The 20534-nt window shown below is 47.1% G+C and overlaps 1 protein-coding gene across 3 annotated transcripts in view; it reads left to right on the top strand.

Annotated features, from left to right (window-relative positions):
• The first annotated feature begins 4577 nt into the window (after nt 1–4577).
• BDH1 (3-hydroxybutyrate dehydrogenase 1) overlaps nt 4578–20534 on the top strand; it is a 45849-nt gene continuing 29892 nt past the window's right edge. Inside the window, exons 1-2 of one of the 3 annotated variants that reach the window (XM_046003525.1) lie at nt 4578–4785; nt 18276–18402. In XM_046003525.1, coding sequence (XP_045859481.1) covers nt 18320–18402 — 83 coding nt within the window. In that variant the 5' untranslated portion in view covers nt 4578–4785; nt 18276–18319. Of the gene's footprint in view, nt 4786–8324; nt 10017–10256; nt 10511–18275; nt 18403–20534 lie in introns of those variants that run through there. The other 2 variants (XM_046003524.1, XM_046003526.1) reach the window with 2 other exon arrangements.

Genomic DNA, 20534 nt, shown 5'->3' with positions numbered 1-20534 from the left:
TTGTGTATAGTGTATAATGTGGATGGTGAAAGAAAGTGGTCCAGTTTCATTTTTTTGCAAGTAGCTGTTCAGTTTTCTCAACACCATTTATTGAATAGACTCTCTTTCCCACTGCATATTCTTGCCTCTTTTGTCAAAGATTAATTAACCATATAATTGTGGGTCTGTATTTGGGCTTTCACTCCTGTCCCATTGATATGTGTCTGTTTGTCCCATCATCATACTGTTTTGATTATTACAGCTTTGTAATATAACTTAAAACCTGTAATTTTGATACTTTCGGTTTTGTTTTTCTTTTTCAAGATCGCCTTGGCTATTTGGGGTTGCATATAAAATTTAGGATTATTTGTTCTAGTTCTGTGAAAAATGCTATTGGCATTTTGATAGAGATTGTATTAAATCTGTAGATTGCTTTGGGAAGTGTGGCTATTTTAACAGTGTCTGTTCTTCCAATCTACAAGCATGGAATATTTTTCTGTTGGTTCATGCCATCTTCAATTTCTTTCATCAGTGTTTTATAGTTTTCATAGTACAGGTCTTTTACCTCCTTGATTAACTTATTCCTAGGTATTTTATTATTTTTTTGTGTAATTGTAAATGGGATCACTTTATTAATTTCTTTCTGGTTCTTCCTGATTAGTTTATAAAAGTCCCACAACCTTACTGAATTCATTTATCAGTTCTAGTAATTTTTTTAGAAGATTTTATTTATTTATTTGAAAGAAAGACAGAACAAGAGCAGGGGGAGGAGCAGAGGGAGAGGGAGAAGCAGATTCCCTGATGAGCAGGGAGCCTAATGTGGGGCTCAATCCCAGGACCCCGAAATCATGACCTAAGCTGAAGGCAGATGCTTAACTGATTGAGCCACCCAGGCATCCCAATTTTAGTAGTTTTTTGGTGTGTGGAGTCTTTAGGATTTTCTGTATATAGTATCATATCACCTGTAAGTAGTGAAAGTTTTACTTCCTCAACAATTCCAATGCTTTTATTCCTTTTTCTTGTCTGATTGCTGTGGCTAGGACTTGCAGTACTATGTTGAATAAAAGTGGTGAGGTGAACATCCTTATCTTATTTCCAGGTAGGAGAGGTTTTAAGGTCATGTGGCAAGATAGTGGCAGAAACTGAATGCTGGTTTTGGCTGTTGAAAAGTGTTCAGACCTGCTGAACAGCTAATTTACAATTAGACTCTAGAACAAGAGTTCTTCCCAGCTTTGTCATTTTAACACAGGCCACTGTTGAAAATCCTGTCTCTTGTAGCACTTTAAGAATGGGGAAAACCAGAACAGGAGCGGACACCATTTTTCAAGACTTCCCTTTGGCGCTCTCCCCTCAGGACAAAGGAAAAGTGGTAAATAAAAGCAAAAAAACTTGTGTTTTGTTCCAGCAAACTCAGGAAGCAGAAACACTCGAGAGACCTTGGAAGATGAAGTAAATATGGGCACAGATGTGAGTGACTGTCCCAGCCTTCTCCACATGAGCTGTTATCACAGCGTCCCTAGGCTAACTACATTGCTATCACCCCAGGGATCAGGTTGCCTGATAGCTCATGGGGGAAGTTCCTTTCACTTTGTTCTCTGCCTCTGTAAACATTGGAACCGGTTTCAGAACAACTCTGCCCACTTGGCCCCCAGTGGAATTAGGGCAAAAGTCTGTACTCCTTCCTGGGTGGAAATGTAAGGGGTAAAGGAGAGTAGCCTTGGGCATACCTAAGAAAGGAGCCCTGGGCAGGAGCTGGGGCTGTGGGGAGCAGCTGCTCTCCAGAATGTTGGATTCTCCCTTCCCTGATTCCCTTGGAAAGTCTTACTGAAGTGTTTTTTGTTGTTGTTGTTTTAAGATTTTATTTATTTATTTGACAGGCAGAGATCACAAGTAGGCAGAAAGGCAGGCAGAGAGAGAGGGAAGCAGGCTCCCCGCTGAGCAGAGAGCCCGATGCGGGGCTCAATCCCAAGACCCCAGGATCACGACCTGAGCCGAAGGCAGAGGCTTTAACCCACTGAACCACCCAGGCGCCCCCTTACTGGAGTTTTTAATGATGAAGCAAGCAAAGGTGAATGTGCCTACTTAATGTTGTTATTCCTTCAATTATTTAGTAAATTTATCTATAGAGTGCCTATTATGTGTCCAGAATTGCGTATAATAGCAATAATAATAGCTTATAATAGCAACTTATAAGAGCCCCTCATACTCCTTCCAGCTGGCTTAGCCCCTTCCACTAAGTCCAGTGTATGACAGGCTTCCCCACGTACTACTGTGCACCGCCATGTGCATTGGCCACACCTCCAGGCTTGCTCCTCCTCTCTCTCCCTTTCTCCTACTTCTCCTTCCTCCTTTGGAGACTGTGTCTTGCCCCTGCCCCACCTCCACTTTAGGTTCCATATCTTAGTTCCTTGGATCCTGGAGGCTTTTGTCTGTTACTTGTTTTTTTAACCTAATGTACATCAGTATTTGTCTAGAATGTGTGCTCCAGAAGGGTAGGAATTTGCTGTGTCCAGTGTCTACATCAGAGATAGCATTCCACATAGCAGGGGCTCAATAAATATTTGTAGAATAAATCAGTTACTATTGTAGCAATTTTTAAAACTGAATAGGGCAGCACCACTGCTCTCAGACGTCTTCTTAATTTAAAATTAATACACTAGGATTAGGAGTGTAATTCCTTCTCCGTGAGCATGAGTTAGACTTAGTGACTTGTCTCCAAAGAATGAATATGGAAACAGAAAAATAGCAACTTTACTGGGTAGGAGTCTGGCAGGCATTTCCTTAACCAAGTGGTAAGATTAATGTCATCTGCATTAAGTTATATGATATGATATGATGAGGAAGGCACTTCACCTCTGTATTATTCTCCCCGCAAGATCAAATGCCAGTCTAACCATGAAAAAAACATCAAACAATTGAGTAGTCCACAGAACACCTGATGTACTTTTTCAAACTATCAAGGTCCTATAAATCAAAGCAAGACTGAGAAGCTATCATAAATTAGAAGAAACTAGGAGACATGACATCTAAATGTGATATGGTATTTTAGATTAGATCCTGGGATGGAAAAAGGACACTAGTGACAAAAAAACTAGTGAAATCCAAGTAAAGCCTGGCGTTCAGGTAGTAGTGATGTGCCAATATTAGTTTCTCAGTTGTGACAAATATACTATGTTTATATAAAATGCTCACATTAGGGAAAATTAGGTGAAGAGAATATGGGAAATTTTTGTACCTCTAAAATTATTCAAAATAAAAGTTTATTAAGGTGGCAAAGAAGCAGTATATATATATTTTAAAGATTTTATGTATGTATTTGTCGAGAGAGAGCGGGATTCCCTCTCCTGAGGGGGTCAGTTTTCCTTTGGAGACAAGTCACTCAGTCTTTCTATTTGGTTGGCTGAGGTCATCCAAGCAATGAAGGGTAATCTGTTTTACTCAAAGTCCACTGATTTAAATATTAATTTTGTCTAAAATCATCTTCACAAAAAGATTCAGAATAATGTTTGACCAAATATGTGGGCATTGTGGACTAGCCAAGCTGACATATAAAATTAAACATCAACAGCCGTTCTGTGTCAACTTGGCCCCCATGCATAGCTCCTTAAACCATACCTACTATCCAAATGAAGGAATTAACAAGGTAATAAATCCACCTAACTTGACACGACTATCCTGTGTATAATTGAAAATGTACTAACCTCTTCCCTAGAAGAGGATGCAAAGTCCTTGGATAATGTTTACTCCTCTCCTTCATATCCCCTAACTGAAAAACTATGTTGTAAAATTAACAATAATAGGATATAAAGTCAAAACATCTTCTGTTACATAAAGGGATAATAAAGGAAAGAAAACAAAGACATTAAACACAGACACACACCACAAAATAAGGAAGAATCTTCATGATCATTACAGTCCTTGTTTTGTATAACTGGTCATGTTATATATTGAAGCTGATATTTATAACTACGTTTTCCTCCTGCCCATTCCATATTCCCTTTATCCTTGTCTGGTTGTGCTTCTTTACCTGGTAGGAGGCCCTGAACCTTCATTCACGGAGGATCAAGGTCATTAGTAGTCCTGCCTGAATTTGATTGTTATAATTTTCCACTGACTTTAATGACAGGGTATGGGAATACTAATACTAAGGGATCTCCTCTACTCCAGACATACTCTTCCTTACCTCCATTGATGATGTTCAAGGAGTATGTTTTGGTCCCACCTTCTGACAACTAACTCTGTCTAAAGCTGTTTGGCCATCTTGAAATCTTTCTCAGGTCCTGATTCTGGGTCATGCTCAGGATGTTCTCTGGATATTTCTGTTCAGGCCAGTTCCTATGTTCATTTATGTCTACATATACCTGGCAGGGGGAGCTTAAGGTGAAGTCTGCTGGAGCTGCCCTTTGGCATAATTTTTTCTTAATGTGTTCCTAATTGGTGGCATTTACTCTTGACTCTCTGCTTGTCAGCGGGCCAAACTCACAGACATTTTAAGCTTAAAACAAACATTTATAAGGCTGAACTTTGCCTATTTAATGACAAACACACAAACATCCAGAACTCTAAATATTGCATTTTATCATTAGTTCATTTTATTTCAAATGAGTGTGAGAATTTCCCTTCCCTGCTAAAGGCTAGCATTAAAATAATACACATACATTTTGGAAGAGATTTCCAGGGCTGTGTATTATACCTTATTATCTGAGCATTAAGAGGATTCCAGGTGTATCTGCCTTATAACTTACCTGGAGAGCACCCCGTGAGCTGTTAGTGCTGAGGGACGTTGTTACCCCACCACCAGCTAAGGTGAGTGAATACTGAATGTGAGAAATATCAACAGAAGGAAAACCTTCAAATCTTGGGAAGAGCCTGGTTGAGGTGAGGGAGTTGGGGAGGAGCAGATACGCCTTGGGAAAGAAGTTCTGGCAACCCAAAATAGAGAGGCAGCAGCCTGGCAATTTGATTTCTCTTCGGAATTAGTAGGCTCTGTCCTTGGTACAAGAAGCAGTAAATGGTTTAAAAAATACATATTCGTTTGAAAAAAAATTGCAAAGATATGAATCAAAATAAGCATGTGTTTTGTTATCCTGATTTTCAAGAGTTTATTGTAACAAGTATTCTTTGAAAAAACAGAATTTGAAGGTCAGAAAATTAAATCAGATTTCAGGTTTGAGAATCTTGTCCCATATTTTTCTCTTTCAAAGTGTATGTGGTCAATTAGAACCTATAATTACTTTTCCTAGCTGAGGGCATCAGATCTTGGCATCTGTATTGTATTTGTTGAAAGAAATTTCCATGTAATAAGGCATTTGAGCTTCTGTTAGATCATTCACAGAAAGAATACCCAACAGGTTATAAAAAATTCTTGTAAGACCCTTGTAAACTGGAATTTTCAGCCTTTTTTAAAGCAAGATCCTTAGGACAGTTGGTGGTAGGCTTAAAGAAAGTCTCTGAAGGGCACCTGGGTGGCTCAGTCTATTGAGCATTCAACTTGATTTCAGTTCAGGTCATGATCTCAGGGTCGTGAGGTTGAGCCCCGCATCAGTCTCCGAGCAAAGCATGGAGCCTGCTTGAGATTCTCTCTCTCTCTCTATCCTGCTTCCCTGCCTCCAGCTTTTGGACATTTTCTCTCTCTAAAAAAAGAAAGAGAGTGTTTGGAATATGATGGACTTATGTGGCATCTGTCTCTGTCACTTGATAGTTGTGTTGCTTCAACTTCCTTAGATGCAAAATGGGGATAATCTTAGGTCGCTTTTAAGATTGTTAGAGATTAAATGAAATAATGCAGACAAAACTCTTGACATAGTGTCTGGTACATAGCAATTAACTGCTAAGTGGTGTTGTTGAAAACAGGGACCCAGCATTTGGTTATCACTGCATTCTGAGAACAAAGCACAATGCCTGTGATACATAATAAGGCTCAGATGTAAACTGAAAGAAGGAAGGAAGGGGATTTATGGGTTGCTCTAGCTTGGGGTGAGTGGTCAGAGGTGGGGACACTGTTTTTTACCTTCTGGTTGCGGAAAATCTGGGGTGACCGAGGAAACTCAACCACCACACAGGAGAGCAGGGAAAGCTTAGCTTTATTAACGCCAGCGGGCTCAGTGGGATTCCTTCCCAAAGACTGAGCACCCGACAGGGTTAGGAGTGAGTTTTTATGATTACAGGCAATGGGGGATGGTAACAGGGTGTTTTTGAGGTCTCTCAAGGCCTGAAAGCTTTCCCAGTGTCTCAAGGCCAAATGGCCCTTTCGCCTGGAATTATAATCTATGTGGATGGAGGTGTCTCAGCAGAGTGCTGAATCACCCCCCCCCCCCCACCTCCGTTTCTTTTTCTTTTCTTATTCAACAGGACCCGGAGTCTGGTCTTTTTCTTCTGTCTCAGCAGAAGCAACAACTTGTTATCTTATCTTATCTTAGTCAAACCCGCTGGCTCCTAGGTCTTTTCTTGGCTTTATCAGGAGCAAAGGGGAGCCAGGGACTGGAAGGGGCTGGAGCTAGGAGTCTATCTGCCTCATTCTCATACTCTCCCTCTTCAAAGATCCCAATTACTGCAAAGATACTTTGCTTACATTTCCAAACTACTGGGCACCTGGCTGGCTCACTTGGTAGAGCATGTGACTTTTGATCTCAGGGTTCTGAGTTCAAGCCCCTTCCTGGGCACAGAGCCCACTTAAAAAGAAAAAAAACTCCTCATGCCAAACTGTGGTTAAAAGAAAACAAAAACCCCACAAATTTTAGTTAAATATATTGGAGTCAAAAGACAGAAAGGGGGTGAGGATGCGGGTGCCTGACACGGCCCCTCTTTCTCCAGAAAGGTCCAAGCTCTTGTTTTACTTGCTCATTCACTGCAGGGAAAAGACTGGGCCTCCAGTTCTCATTCATGAGCAGAATTCAGTATTATGGTCACGTCGGGATCTAGGGCTCTTTTCAGCGCATTAAATTCTGAGCACCACCAATTTTAGAAAAATCCACTGAGCTTTTTCTTCATTTAACTGTCAATTACAGAAAAAAAAAGGGCTGTTTGATACTTCTCAAATTCTGCAGAATTAATGGCATGATATCTAGTCTCCCTCCCCCCCTTTTAAAGAAAATTCAATTGTATCAAAACAAAGAGAAGCCCTGTAGGGTTTGGATTAGTAAATGGTGTTATTCTTCTCTCTTCCCCAGCAACGCTCAGTGCTGAGGGCTGCACAGGTGGGCTCCTGGAGGGCTTCAAGGTGGCTGGCCAAGGGCAGGATTTAACCTGTACCATTTGACATTCAACACTTAACACTGAGGGCAGAGAAGACCAAGGGCATTCAGAGATGGGGCAGGCTAGGTCTAGAAGAGGAAGACTGGGGCCTCGGAAGATGAGGGAATGGTTAGCTTGACTGGGATTCAGGAAGCGTGTGAGTGAGGAGGCAATTAGGAACAGATATGGACGGGAGCCAAAACTGTAGCCCCTCTGGGCAGTGGGATTTCTTCAGGGGGCTTCGTTCCAACTGGGTCTTTAAGGATGCTACCTTTTCTACAAAGCCTGTCCTAAAGGCCTACTGGAAGTCCCACTACACTTACATGTCCCTCTTTTAGAAGACTTAGAAGACTTCTAACGATTCATTAACTTATGTACATGTCTCATCTACTTCTTTGAAGGCAGAGGGGAAGGGCGGCGTCCCTCCCAGACTAGCTGCATAATTTGCAACAGCACCACTGGTGTTGAAATGAAACATGCTAGGTGCCACAAACCCCGGCCTGAGACCTTGTATATGGGTAGAGGAACTGCTTTTACAAGGGGGTGAGAGGAAGAGGAGGGCAGAAAGGAGACAGCATCTTGGCACATGCTGCACTGGGAGTGAACTGGGTCTCACATTGTCTCTGCTTCCATGTTCAACCCCAGAGCTGAGAGTTTTTCAGTTCAAAGTCAGCAGCCAGAATCTTGGAAACGGGAGAGATTTAGGGGGTGCTGAGAATGACTTTGTCAGACTCTCATTTCGACCCAGGCCTTCAGCTGGTCCTATCCCTTGGGAGTCACCATTAGTCCTGCCTTTCTCTGAGAGCTTATTGGGGATTCCCTAGAAGGCAGGGCAACTGGGAGATAAAATGAGCAAAAGCTCAGGCTGAAAAATTCCTTATTAGCAGACTTGGGAAAGGTCTGCCGAGAATGACCCTGAAAGGTGGGCAGAGATGCCTCTTTTGGGTTAATGTCTGGCTTGGTCGGGGTTCCCCAGAAAAACGCTCTGAGCAAGAAGCCTCTTTTGGGTTAATGACTGGCTTAGTCAGGTTCCCCAGAAAAACACTCTGAGCAAGCATTTCCATACAGTTAGTTTATTTTGGGAACAAATCCCAAGGAACAGGAGTGGAAGGGTAGGAAGATCAGGCAAGCAAGGAAGAACAGAAAAAAGCAATCCACGTGTGCAGTACTGAACTGATAAAGTTGAGCACCACCGTGGGCAACCGGGGCTCTGTCCTTTTAGGAGCTACACAGAATGCACCTCAGAACTACCCACCGGAAGAATGGAAGAGGGGAATATTTCTCCACCAGTTCCCTTCTGCCTTAAAGCAAGTCTCTAGCAGTGTTAGTTCTTTTGCATTTGCAGTTATGCGCATGCGTCAGAATGGGCAGGGCTTTCCCACAGGGGTCCTTGGCTGCTTTGACAGCGAAGACCAGAGCTGCAGACCAGAGCTGCGAAGGTGCAGACCAGCGAAGGGGCAGCTGAGGCAAGGTGCTCTCAGGTAACAACAACTGTATTCAGTCATTTGTCATAGCAAAGCTGGAATAAAAATATAGGCTGGGAAGCTGTGAGGTCAGCCACAGGTGCAGTCTGATATAACTTCAGGTCCAATGTCCTTTCCTTGTTTTCTATTACTAGAACCACGTTTCCATTTACTTCTCAGTCCAAAGTCAAGACCTCTGATTTTTCTAGGTGGAAACGGTAATTCTTCCTTTCATTAAATGCTTTTCTAGCCATGCATAACCCTCAAAGTGTAACCAGCAACCCAGTGTAACGATTTGTTATGGCTGTGGCATGGCGTACAGAGCCAGTATTCTGAAACACAACACTGAAGAAAAGTACGCTGGCTTCAGTTTGTCTGTAAAATGGGTACAGAGAATCAAGTGTGTTCTGCCTTTGTGATCCTCCCATTCTTCAAGACACTATTGTGTCAGGAGCTGGGGATAAAGAAGAAACAGTAACTCTCAAGAAGCCTGTGGAATGGAACTGACAGGTGTCTTCTAAAGTCCCACCAGGCCAGCACTTCATCTGCGTGGCCCCTTTCCAATCAGCGCTTCTGTAATTTGACGTTAACATAGCCCCTGTCACTAATTTGTCGATAGTTTCCTTCTCTCCGCAGGCGGCTTTTCATCCTAGAAACTTGGCGCGGTCATCCTGCTCTGTGGCCAGTTCCCCTGACGTTCTATTGTTTAAACTCTGGGACCTGTGCTTAAATTCCCTTTAAAGATTCATAGGAGCAATTCTTTAAATGCATTCCATCCGATCAAAAGACAAATATAAAAACCACCCAACTAACTCCGATGAGTTCGAAAATCAGCAAACACGCACAGAAGCTGGAAGAAGCCTCACTCCTCACAAGGTTCCCTCAGTTCCTGGTGCGGCACCTGCTTCTCCCAGCTCGAGAGCCCTAGACTCTCCAGAACGCGGCTGGCGGTGGATCTCAGCGCCTGGCAAGGGGTTTATCTTGGGCTGGGAACCAGATTGGGGGTACCCTCCGCGGGAGGAGGGCTGGGCGGGACGCCGGAGGAGGAAGGAGAACGCGCAGGAGCGCTCTCCGCCCCGGCGACGCCCGCGGCCCGGCCCGCCCCGCCCCGCGCCGCCAGACAGCTCGCACCCACTGTGTCTAGACTCGGCCGCCTCCGGGAGCCGAAGTAGGAAGCCGCACTAGGGGGAGCGTGTAGAGGGGCTTCGAGAAGGAAACGGCGGCAGCGCCCCCACTGGGCCGTCCAAGCCAGGAGCAGGGGTACCCGCGAAGCGCTGGGCTCAGGGGAACGCGCCGGCTGGGCCCTCCGCGGCCGGAGCCCCTCCACCCATTTGGTCTGGGGTAAGAGGAGGGGTCCGCATCTCTGCAGCTCCGGCGGGATGCGCCGACGCCCCCTGCTCAGTTTGGTTTGGCCTTGCGCGGCCCCTGGGTGGGGATGTGGCACGGATTCCTGTAGGTCTGGCCCTGCAGCTGCGGCCGGGGTAAGGGTGGGAAGATGGACGGATCCTGCCCAGATCCGCCGCAGTCCCAGGCGGGAGGAGTCCCAGGTTGAACGCGCAGCCCCGAGGCGCCCAGGGGAAACCCTCGGGCCTCCTTGCCCGCCTCCGCGTTTTACAGAAGACCACCCCGGCCCACCAGTAGGGAAGGAAGCGGCCCAAGGTCGTTTCATAGTCGGAAGCCGAGCCAGTACCGAAGCTGGTCGTTCCAGCCCTTCTTCACCGCGTCTCCCTCCTCCTGCCCCACGTTGCGTCCTCCGCGAAGCCCTGCCCTCAGGACTTGGGGAGTCTCCCACCCCCTCAACACCTCCCGCCCGCCGCCGCGCCCAGGGAAGGAAGGTAGAGAGCGGTTAGGCTGCCGGTCCAACCGCCTTGAGCACGAGCTGAGCCTCGGCTGCTGTTGGACCGAACAGGCAGCGGGACGGGGACGGGGACAGGGGTGGGGAGCACCGTGGAGGCGCCGCGGGGGCAGCCGGGGGATGGGATGCGGAGGTGGTGGTAGGCCGGGTCACGCCCAGTCTCCGGCGCAGACTGCGGGGCTTTGTCTGGGCGGTTCCGTCTCAGCCAATGGGAGCGCGGCTCAAGCCGAGCCCCTTGGCTCCCGCCTCCGGCCGGCGGGAAGGAACTGCGGCCCTGCGATTGGCTGCGCGGCCCTCCGCGCGATGTGGAGCTGGGTGGCGCGGGCGCCTTGCGGGCCGCCGGGCTTCTGCTTGAGTCCCAGAGCGTGCGAGAGAAGGCGTCCTCCTGGCTGTCGGTCCGCAGCCGCTTCGGGCCGGATTTGGCCCTGCTCGTGTCGGGTTTGGCCCTGCTCGTGTCGTTGAGCCCTGCGCATGTCGTTGAGCCCTGCGCGTTTTTTTCCGGCGGGTCGGCCAGAATCGGCCTCGAGTCAGCTGATGCAGTCACAGGCTAGCCCGGGTTGAGGAGGGTAGTCGCAGAGGCACGTCTTTCATTACCGAGGGCTGCCCGCAGGCCTCCTGCCGCCGGAATCTTTCAGGACGGAGCACAGGTCCTACTTTCTACCTGAGCTTTGGAGCCCGACTTTGCAGGGGTTTAAATACACCGCTGGCGGGCGTGGAAGCTGACCTTTGGAATTGCTGCAGATTCATACTCTCTCCATACACGTGTGCATAGAATCTGTTTCCTGTCAGACACCAGAGTAGATATTTTGGAGAAGGCGTAAATCAGTGCTATAACACGTGGACCCTGTCTGTGGGGAGCGCACAGTCCAGGTGGGAGTTGGTGGATAGGGGCTATGAGTGCTTATAAGCAGAAATACCTCTAGTACTTCTTGCTTAGGTAAGTGCTGTTCTAAGTGCTATTACAGAGGCACAGAAGGAAAGGATGGAATGGAACTGTAGGCGAGAGATTGACTTTTTAAAGTCAGGCTATCAGGAAAGGCATCTTGGAGGAGTGTTCTTTGAATCAGGACTTGGTATTAGAAACAAGTCAGATGTGGTATGGAATGAGCAAAACATAGAAACTGGAGAGTACAGGGCTTCTTGAGCGATGGTATAGCAAATGGTAATGAGTAGATGAGAAAATTATAGTGATTTGGAGGCCCAGGTGAGGCCCGGCTTGTATACCCTGATTTGAAATGAACTTATGAATAGAATGGCTCTTTAATTTGTCAGTTGTGCTGATATAATAATAATGATTATTATTATTATTTGACATCTGCACCAAAAATCTTGGAAATACCTTTGATTTTTCGTTCTTGCACATTCTCCATTAAATTTGTTCATTAAATCATATGCGGCTCTACCTTCAAAAGGTAGCCAGACTCTGAGCACTTCTAGTTACCTTCATGGTTTCCACCAGGGCCTGCAGTCCTTCTGTGTATCTCCACAGAGTACCTTCCCACATTTCACTGGACTTGTGCAGTGCACAACCTTTATAGCTATAAATTGTGGCCCTGAATTACTGCCTCAGCATGTAAATGGTCTCCTTGCTTTTGCCTTTGTTCATCCTCAGTTTATTCTTAACCCAGTGAGGCTTATTGTATTAAAAAGTAAGTCTGATCATTGTATACCTCTGTCTAAAACCCCCCTAAATAATTCACATATTATGTGCCTACTGTGGGCAGTGTTAGGTGTTGGGGGTATGACAGTGACCAAAGCAGACGAAATCCCCTGCTCTCAGTTTACATTCTAATGGGACTGAAAGATAACAAATAAGATAAATAGTACAGTGTTTATAATGTTAAAGTGTAGTAAGTCAAGGGGGGGGGAATGGAAGCAGGGGAGGGGGGATAGAAAATATCATGGTGGGGGTGGGATTGATGGGGTAGCCAGGGAATGTCTTACTGGGGAAACATTTGAGTAAAAGACTGAAGTGTGAGAAGGAGCCCTGTGGATAATGAGGGGGAAGAATGTTCCAAGTAGAGGGAAAAGTAAGGGCAAAGTTTCCGAAGCAGGAGCTTACTAGTCATGTTCTAAGTATAGCAGGAAGGCCATTGTAACCAAGGCACAGAATGGTGGGGGCAGGGATGACAAACCAGATCGTGGAGGGTCTTGGGGGCAATCTACAGTGATTTTGGCTTTTACTGCCAGCAAGAGTTTGGTGCCTGAGTGACACGATCTGAGTTACATTTCATAGAATCCTGCAGGCCCATGTCGAGCAGTGTCTGAAAGGGGACAAGGGTAGAAACAGGGAGCCAAGTTGGGTGGCGATTGCAATAATCCGGGCAAGAAGTGAAGACTGCTTAGTCAAAGGTGATAGCAGAGGGCTCTAGACACACTGTGAAAGTGGAGTCAGGATTTGCCGACAGCTTGACTGAGGAGTGCAAAATAAAGAGGGATTAAGAATGAAGAAGACGTAGAGAAACAGGTAGTCAGTGCCATAGCACAAGCTCGATTTTGGACAGGTTGTTTTTTTTTTTTTTTTAAGATTTTTAATTTATTTATTTGACAGAGATCACAAGTAGGCAGAGAGGCAGGCAGAGGGGGTGGGGGGGAAGCAGGCTCCCTGATGCGGGGCTCGATCCCAGGACCCTGAGATCATGACCTGGGCCGAAGGCAGAGGCTTTAACCCACCGAGCCCCCCAGGCGCCCCTGGACAGGTTATTATAAGTTATAATAGATTGCCTATTAAACATTCCAGTGCAGTTGTTGGATGGGCAGGTGGCTATGTAAGTCTGGAGTTTGGAGGAGAAGGCTGGTTGGAGATAAACATGTAGGAGTTGGCAGCATATAAATCCTGTTTAAAGTTCTGAGCATTCACAATGGGTGTGGGAAGAGCCCACCAGAGGAGCCCTGAGAGTCCCATCGTTTAGGGGTCTGACTTGAATTTGATAGGCGATCCCTGTTATCCTAGGGGTGGAGTGCCTGCTTAAGCTGGCACTTATGGCAATTTTGACAGCTCTAATACTTTCTCTCCGGGCAGGACAGATGAGAAGTGGAGAGGGGGAGACACGGTTTCCTATTATCACTGCCAAGATCTATTGGGATTCTCAAGATGGGGCAAGTTTAAGAATTATTAATAATGTTCTCTCTGCTTCTGTGCGTTGTCGCTGGTATTGTTTTGGCCACAAGGAACAGAGACTTTAAGCTTATTTAAATTCCATGGAGAATAAAGACCTCGAGTGCCTTACAGAGCTGGAGGACAGGAGGGCAAACGGGTCTCAGAAGCAGCTCTTTCAGGAGGAGGCTCTGCTGTTGTGTTTCTCTTGTTTCTCCCTGTCCATCTCTCCTCCTCGCTGCATGTGTGCCTGACTCTTCTCTCTGCAGGTTGGGTTTCTCCATCCTCTCTGGCTTCAGGGGCAGTGTAGCACGGCTGCCCGCCACCCCCCACTGCTGATCACTTATCCCTGCTCCCCACCCCCAGGCTGATTTGCATTCTTTCACAGCCCCAGGGGACAGAATGATAGGTTCTCTCCCTGACCCAGTCCTCACTGACCAGAGGGGAGGTCTCACTGGCCAACTGTAGCTGCGAAGGCCAAATCCTATGGGCGAGAGACAGGTCTGAGAGGGCAGGGTTCGGGTGAGCAGGACAGACACCGGAAAGATCACCACTTCAGAGAGTGTTGGTGCTGTGTTATCTGAGGAGAGCTGACGTCACCTGAGTTGAATCAGGTGATTGGACTGTCTCTCAGACTAAGGGAAGTGCCTGCGTTAGGTTTGTCTTCACTGAACTGGGCTGAATAGGTAAATCCTTGGCTTTTACTGAAGGTCTCTGTCACAGACAGCTGTATGAGTCGCCTCTGCATTTGTGATAAAATGGTAGTGAGACCATTGTCTGCTTTATCATTTAATGTTCCTCTATAATGCTTTTACTTTGGTTCCAGAATAGTCCTCTCTCTAAGGAATAATGGTCATCTTTTTTGAATTAGGGCTTTAAGCCTTGGCAGGTTTTCGCTTTTGCATGGCCTTAAGGAAGCCATGTTAACTATACAGTTAGCATGTGTAGCTGAGCTGGCCTGGAACTTTCAGGCAAGCCTGTGCTAAGTAACAAGAAGGGAAATGGCCAAAGGAAAAAATATCTCTCTCTGAGTAGGGATTTCAAACTCAAATGCCCACAGAATCCAGGAAGTTAACAAAGGTGATTGTGGGGAGGCTTCAGATAGATAGTAGGTGTAAACTTTGTGTTGTGTTAAAGCATAACTTAGCTGCCTGGTTACATTGTCTTTTAAAACACTAGGCTGGCCAAACGGAAACAGCCAGGTAGAACACACTGGAGGCAGGCTGACCGTTGTCAGACGTTCGAATCTCACACAGAAGCTCACAGGTCTTAATCTCCTTAGTGTGGGGTTCCTACATAGGAACATTTCTTGCCTAAACCCATCCTGTCCTCCTCAGTAGGACAGGGGCTACTTTTCCCACGTGGTAGTGCCAAGACCCATTCAGACTTCATGTCTAAAGACACATACATTCTCTTTCCTGCCTAAGGCCTGCCTCCTGTGTTCCTGTTGCCTGCTGATGACTTCACTTTTAACAAGGATTTCAGGATGGGGAATGTCTCTCCCTTGCAAGAGAGACCTTGATCCTAACCCACAGGAATGCAGCCAGCTTCATCCTCCGAGAGTTAGTCCTGTCAGCATGCCACAGGGGAGCCCAGCACTGGGGTGAGGATGCACACACTATTTTTTTGGAGAGAAGGTACATTCCACAGGTTATGTGTGGGTGCCACATTGAGAATGGAAAGAGGGTGCCCTGAAGAGTAGACCCAGGTGCTCTTAGTATCAGAAAAGTTTCTCCCTTGGGATGCCTGGTGGTTCATCAGTTAAGTGGAGAGTCTCTTCTCCCTCTCCCTCTGCCCTTCCCTCTGCTCGTGCTCTCTCTCTCTCTCACTCTCTCAAATAAAAAAATAAAATCTTTAAAAAGAAAAGAGAAGAAAAGAAAATTTCCTCCTAGATTGCAGATTGGTATGTAAGCATCTTGATTTCTTGACAGTATCTTATAAGTTTGGTCCCTGGCAGTCAAGTCCTCTGTGCCAAGTTCCCCTGGGGCCAGCTGACTGGGTTCAAGGCCCAGGAGACTGCCACCCACGCATTGCCCCCAAAGGTGCTCTGCCCTCTTGCCACACGCACCTCTCCCAGCCACCTCTGTTTCCAAACCAAAAGGCAAGTGAGGGCTTTTCAAGTTTGAGAATTTCGTATTTACAGAGAAGAAAGCCCAGCACCAGGCATTAAGATGACAAACATCCCCGAAGCCTGCATGGGAGTCCCATGGCCTGTAGCACTGTGTTTGCCGTGGGGAAAGCAACATGTTTTAGAAACTTAAAAAGGAAGAAGAGATCTAAAATCCTACTGTTCTGTGTGTCAGAGACAACGTCACCAACAGTGCATTATTCAAAGGGCCGAGTTTTCATGTATTTTAAGCTATTTTTACTCGAGCACTTTCCCATAGGACTGACTTGAGGGAAAATTAAATTGAAAGCAGCCCTCTGTGTGGAGATAATACTGAAGTCGTCTCTGCCACAGGCACTGAGCAGAAGGGATGAAGGGCTTTAATTATAGGCTGCTGAATTTGGAGTGCCCCACTGCCAGTGAGCTGACTCTAGTCCTGAGGAGAGAGGCTGAGGTGCCTGAGCTAGGCCCGCTCAGCCGCTGGGGCGGGGGTGTGCCACACTGCGGCGCCTCTGTGCCCGTGGCCTTGTGCCTTCTCTGAAGGGCTGGTTTGGGCTCTGTGTTGCTGTTGCCTGCCGAGTGCTTGCTGTGGTAACTCCAGTTTTGGCTGCAGGCCGACTTTCTACACACAGCTCATTCCCACTCGCAGAGACCACTGAGCGCCTCCTTTGTGTCAGGCTTCTTCCGGGCATGAGGGATGTAGACAAGGCTCCTGTCCCCTCTTACGATCCAGAAGAGGAGGATAAAGTAAAGAAACACGGTGGTTTGGGATTGAAGAATGATCTTACAGAGAGCAGGCTCTGTGTGCTACCTGGGAGATCTGGGACAGCCTCCCTGAAGTCCAAAGAGTCAGAAGGGCTCAGCTACCTAGAGTGAGGGTGGAGCAAAGACTGGGGCCCTGAGGCAGGAAAGAGCTTGGCACACATACCAGAAGCTTTCAGAAGGTCAGCGTGGCCCAGGGTAGCGTGGTACCAGAGGAGGTTGGGAAGGGAGGCAGAGGCCTGTGCCCAGCAGGCGTGAAGAGGATTTTAGGCAAAGAAGTCAGATAAGTTGACTGATTTTATATATATATATATACACACACACACACACATACACATATATAGATTATATACATATATGTTATATAGTATAAGTATATGATATTATATTATATTTTAAATATATATATTATATATATATATATATTTAAGATATTATTTATCTGAGAGAGAGGCAGAGAGCATGAGTAGGGGAACGGAAAAGCAGACTCCCCATGGAGCAGGGAGCCTGATCGGAGGCTCAATCTGAGGATCCTGGGATCATGACCTGAGCCGACGTTTAACCGACCAAGCCACCCAGACCCCCACTTGATGGATCTATAGGATCTTTCTGAGTACAGTGCTGAGAATACTGTGGTGAGGAGGGACAGGAGTGGAAGCAAGAGCCTGCTGCATAGTCCAGGAAGGATCACACAGGCCAAGAGATCCCTATTTGTTTCCCTTTCTTGAGGATTGAACAGATCAGACACCTCCACCTGCCGCCCACAATGAACCGTGCGGTGGTTGGCTAGATAACAAATTGATTCTCAACCAAGTGGCCGTGGTGGCTGGTCATCAGCTGGGTTCAGGTGGCAGCACGAGGGCGGGAGGAGCTGCCTCCCAGGCACAGCCCCGTTCCCAATAACAATGGTGTAACAAACCACAGGCAGATGTGCAAACGAGAGGCTAGGATGGTCTGCCAGGAAAAGACCAGCAGCTCCTCTGGCTGTGGTTGCCTTGCTCAGCTCCCTCCTGGCCTCGCCTTCCTTCCCCAACCCTCCCCCCCAACCAGGAGGGCCACTAGGCACACAGCAGTCAACAGTTAATTGTGCACAACTAGTCCTGGTGCTGAGTAGCCTTAAGGTAACTTAAGGTGACACCCTGTGGTACATGGCCTTGTTGCAATAAGGTTGATGTGACTTCAGAAGAGGGTGGTGGTGGAGGGTGTGAGACTCAGTGTGTGTGTTTTGAGGTTGACGGAAGTGTGTCTCACCTTCTAGCTCCAGTCTCCAGGCTCCAGAGCTACTGCTGAGCTGAGCGTCAGAGCCAGACCCTGCATGTGGCCGGCTGGGGGAGAAAAGGGCTGGGTGGAGCCCAGTGATTTGTGCGGGACTGGAAGAGCTGCACTTGGAGGCCTGTGGCCAAACAGCGTGCATGCTGATGCCCGGGGTCACCACAGACTGATGATCTGCTGGTTACGGGGAACACAGACGAGAATGGGGCTCCGTGAGGCTCCATGACCCATGGGGTGGGTCCTCAAGTGTCCCCTGTGGTTGCTACTTCACTTGGTTGTTGGATTACCTGTCCGGTCGTACCTTTTCACGTTACAGGTGGGTGACAGCCCACCCACATTTGCCCAAGAGGGTGGTGGCACAGCCAGAACTAGAAGGCAATTCCTGACTCTTTCCATCATAGGAAGCAGCAGCTTCATGAGGGATGTACGGGAGGACCCTGCCTCAGTCCCAAAGGGTACGCCCATGGAGGCAACAAGGCAATGCTGAGGGTGCATTTTGTGTTTCAGAACCCACCAGAAGGAGATCCACCATTCTACCTCTCGTGGCCGCCATGCTGTCCACCCGCCTCTTCAGACCCCTGTCACAGCTGCCGAGGAGAACCCTGAGTTGCTATGACAGAGAAAATGGAACAAGGTAAGAAGCGAAAGGCTGGAGGTGCCCTTGAGGGTCACAGTTTGTGAGCAAAACAGAGTTTGTCACATATGGATGCTGCAGGAGACAAGAAGGTCTGACTTTCAAAAGAAGTCTGTCAGTTCCTGCTGTCACCAGCAGAGGAAAAAACGTGTCCTCAGAAGACAAAGACCTTCACAGGACACAGAAGAAGATCTTTCATCCCTGCTTTGTGTTTTTCAGCTTTTTCTTTTGAAATAATTGCCTTTATATGAAAGCTGCAGAAGGAGTACAGAGAGTTCCTGTATCTCCTTCACCTCACTTTCCTGTATGTTGACCTCTCACAAACCGTAGCGTGACCATCTAAACTGGGAAGTGACCGCTGCGGTAATACCGGTGAACTAATCTGCTGGTGCAGATTTCACCAAGTGGCCTACTAATGGACCTTTACTGGTCCCAGATACAAACCAGGCTCCCACAGTACCTTTAGTTGTCATGGGTCCTCAAACTCTTCCTACTGGTTCTTCAGTCTTGGGTGTTCATGACGTTGCCACTTTAGAAGAATGTCAGTTAGGGTTTGTGTGGTGTTTCTTTGTATGTACATTCTATGTGTGTGTTTGGAAGGATCCCCCTTAAGTGAGGTGATGCCCCACTTGGAACATTGCTTCAGGAGGCATAGAGGTTTTTTTTTTTTTTTAAGATTTTATTTATTTGACACAGAGAGAGAGAGAGAGAACATGCAACAGGAGTGGCAGGCAGAGGGAGAGGGAGAAGCAGACTCCCTGATGAGCAAGGAGCCTGATGCAGGACTCAATCCCAGGATCATGACCTGAGCCAAAGGCGGATGCTTAACCGACTGAGCCACCCAGGTGCCCCAGAAGGCATAGAATGTGGATGTGTCTCAGTCCTTTGATCACTTGGATAATTGCTCTATTTAAATCTTACACATGAAACCAGTTAATTAAAATGTCCCAAGGCTTCCCGGAATGGTTTGAGTGATTTAGAGGAGGCATTAAGTACAAATTAAATAAGTAGCTCTTCTTTGAGAACTTCTGGAATTGCCTTTTCCAAGGGCATTCAGATTGCTCTGTTACCCCATTTTCTTCTTTTGCAGCCAGAGCAAGGAAAAAAACAATATGCTTTCCATTCTTTTATATTTGAGAGGAGTGAAATTAAGGGTCAGGTTAAATGTAAAGTCTCAGCAGCTAGAAAATCAGTGGATATTTTCTCTGCCAATAAATAAGTCTGTCTGGAAGAACATACATTTAGGCTTTTAGGACCATTTGCTTAAAAGCATTTCCATGGGCTACAGAGGCTTGGTTGGAAACAGGCTTCAACTAGCAGAGGACATCATAGAAGAGGAGTATGAAATGGCCTTTCCCACAAGGGCCGCATCCCCTGGAAGGGGGAATGGAGCCCAGCTCTCTTGAAGGACTCTGATCTGACAGCCTGCCCTACTTACTGGCTCTGCACAACCCTCGGATTTTGAGTTTCTGGCTTTGGTGGAAGGCTCTGGTGCTGGCCCCGGAGAGGTGAGTTACTGATCATTTCCCACCTCCTGGTTATACAAACCAGCTGGGCCAGTGCTCAGCTCCACCTGCTTGGGCCTGAGATGCAATATTCCAGGAGAGCCTGATCTGGGCAGAGCGGAGAAGGGCTCCTTTATCCCTCCAGCCTTGGCTCCTGTAGATTCCGTTGGCAGTCACATCCCTTGTGATTCGTGGTTGACTGGACTGTATTGTTTTTGCATATGCTGCCGCGTGAGGCTATATTTCTCCCAGGCTGCACTCTGTCACTGACATTTGTCCCTCCTAGACCCCATCATCTTGGTATAGTCTGCCTGTCCAATTACTTAATCATGACTCCTCGCTGCAGAAAGCTGGGTTATTGTGGCTGATTCATGACGGAAGAGACACAGATTGGTAAGATGGAGAAGAAGCCAGAATTGATGCCCTGTCCAGCATGGGGTGGTGTCTCAGATCTGGCAAGTTCTTGGATGCTCTGGGGACCAGGAGGTTCTTCCACAGGCCCTTGGGGGAAGTGTCGGGTTGTACCTTCTCTGCCCCATCTGATTGCACTTGTAGGTTAGGAGAGCAGTCGGTGAGGTCTTCTCTGAATGTGGCTGCTGCCTCTTTGGGGTTCCACCCTGCAGAAAA

The sequence above is a fragment of the Meles meles genome, chromosome 4 (genome assembly GCF_922984935.1).
Source record: "Meles meles chromosome 4, mMelMel3.1 paternal haplotype, whole genome shotgun sequence".
NCBI lineage: Eukaryota > Metazoa > Chordata > Mammalia > Carnivora > Mustelidae > Meles > Meles meles.
This window is presented reverse-complemented; position numbering and strand designations above follow the sequence as displayed.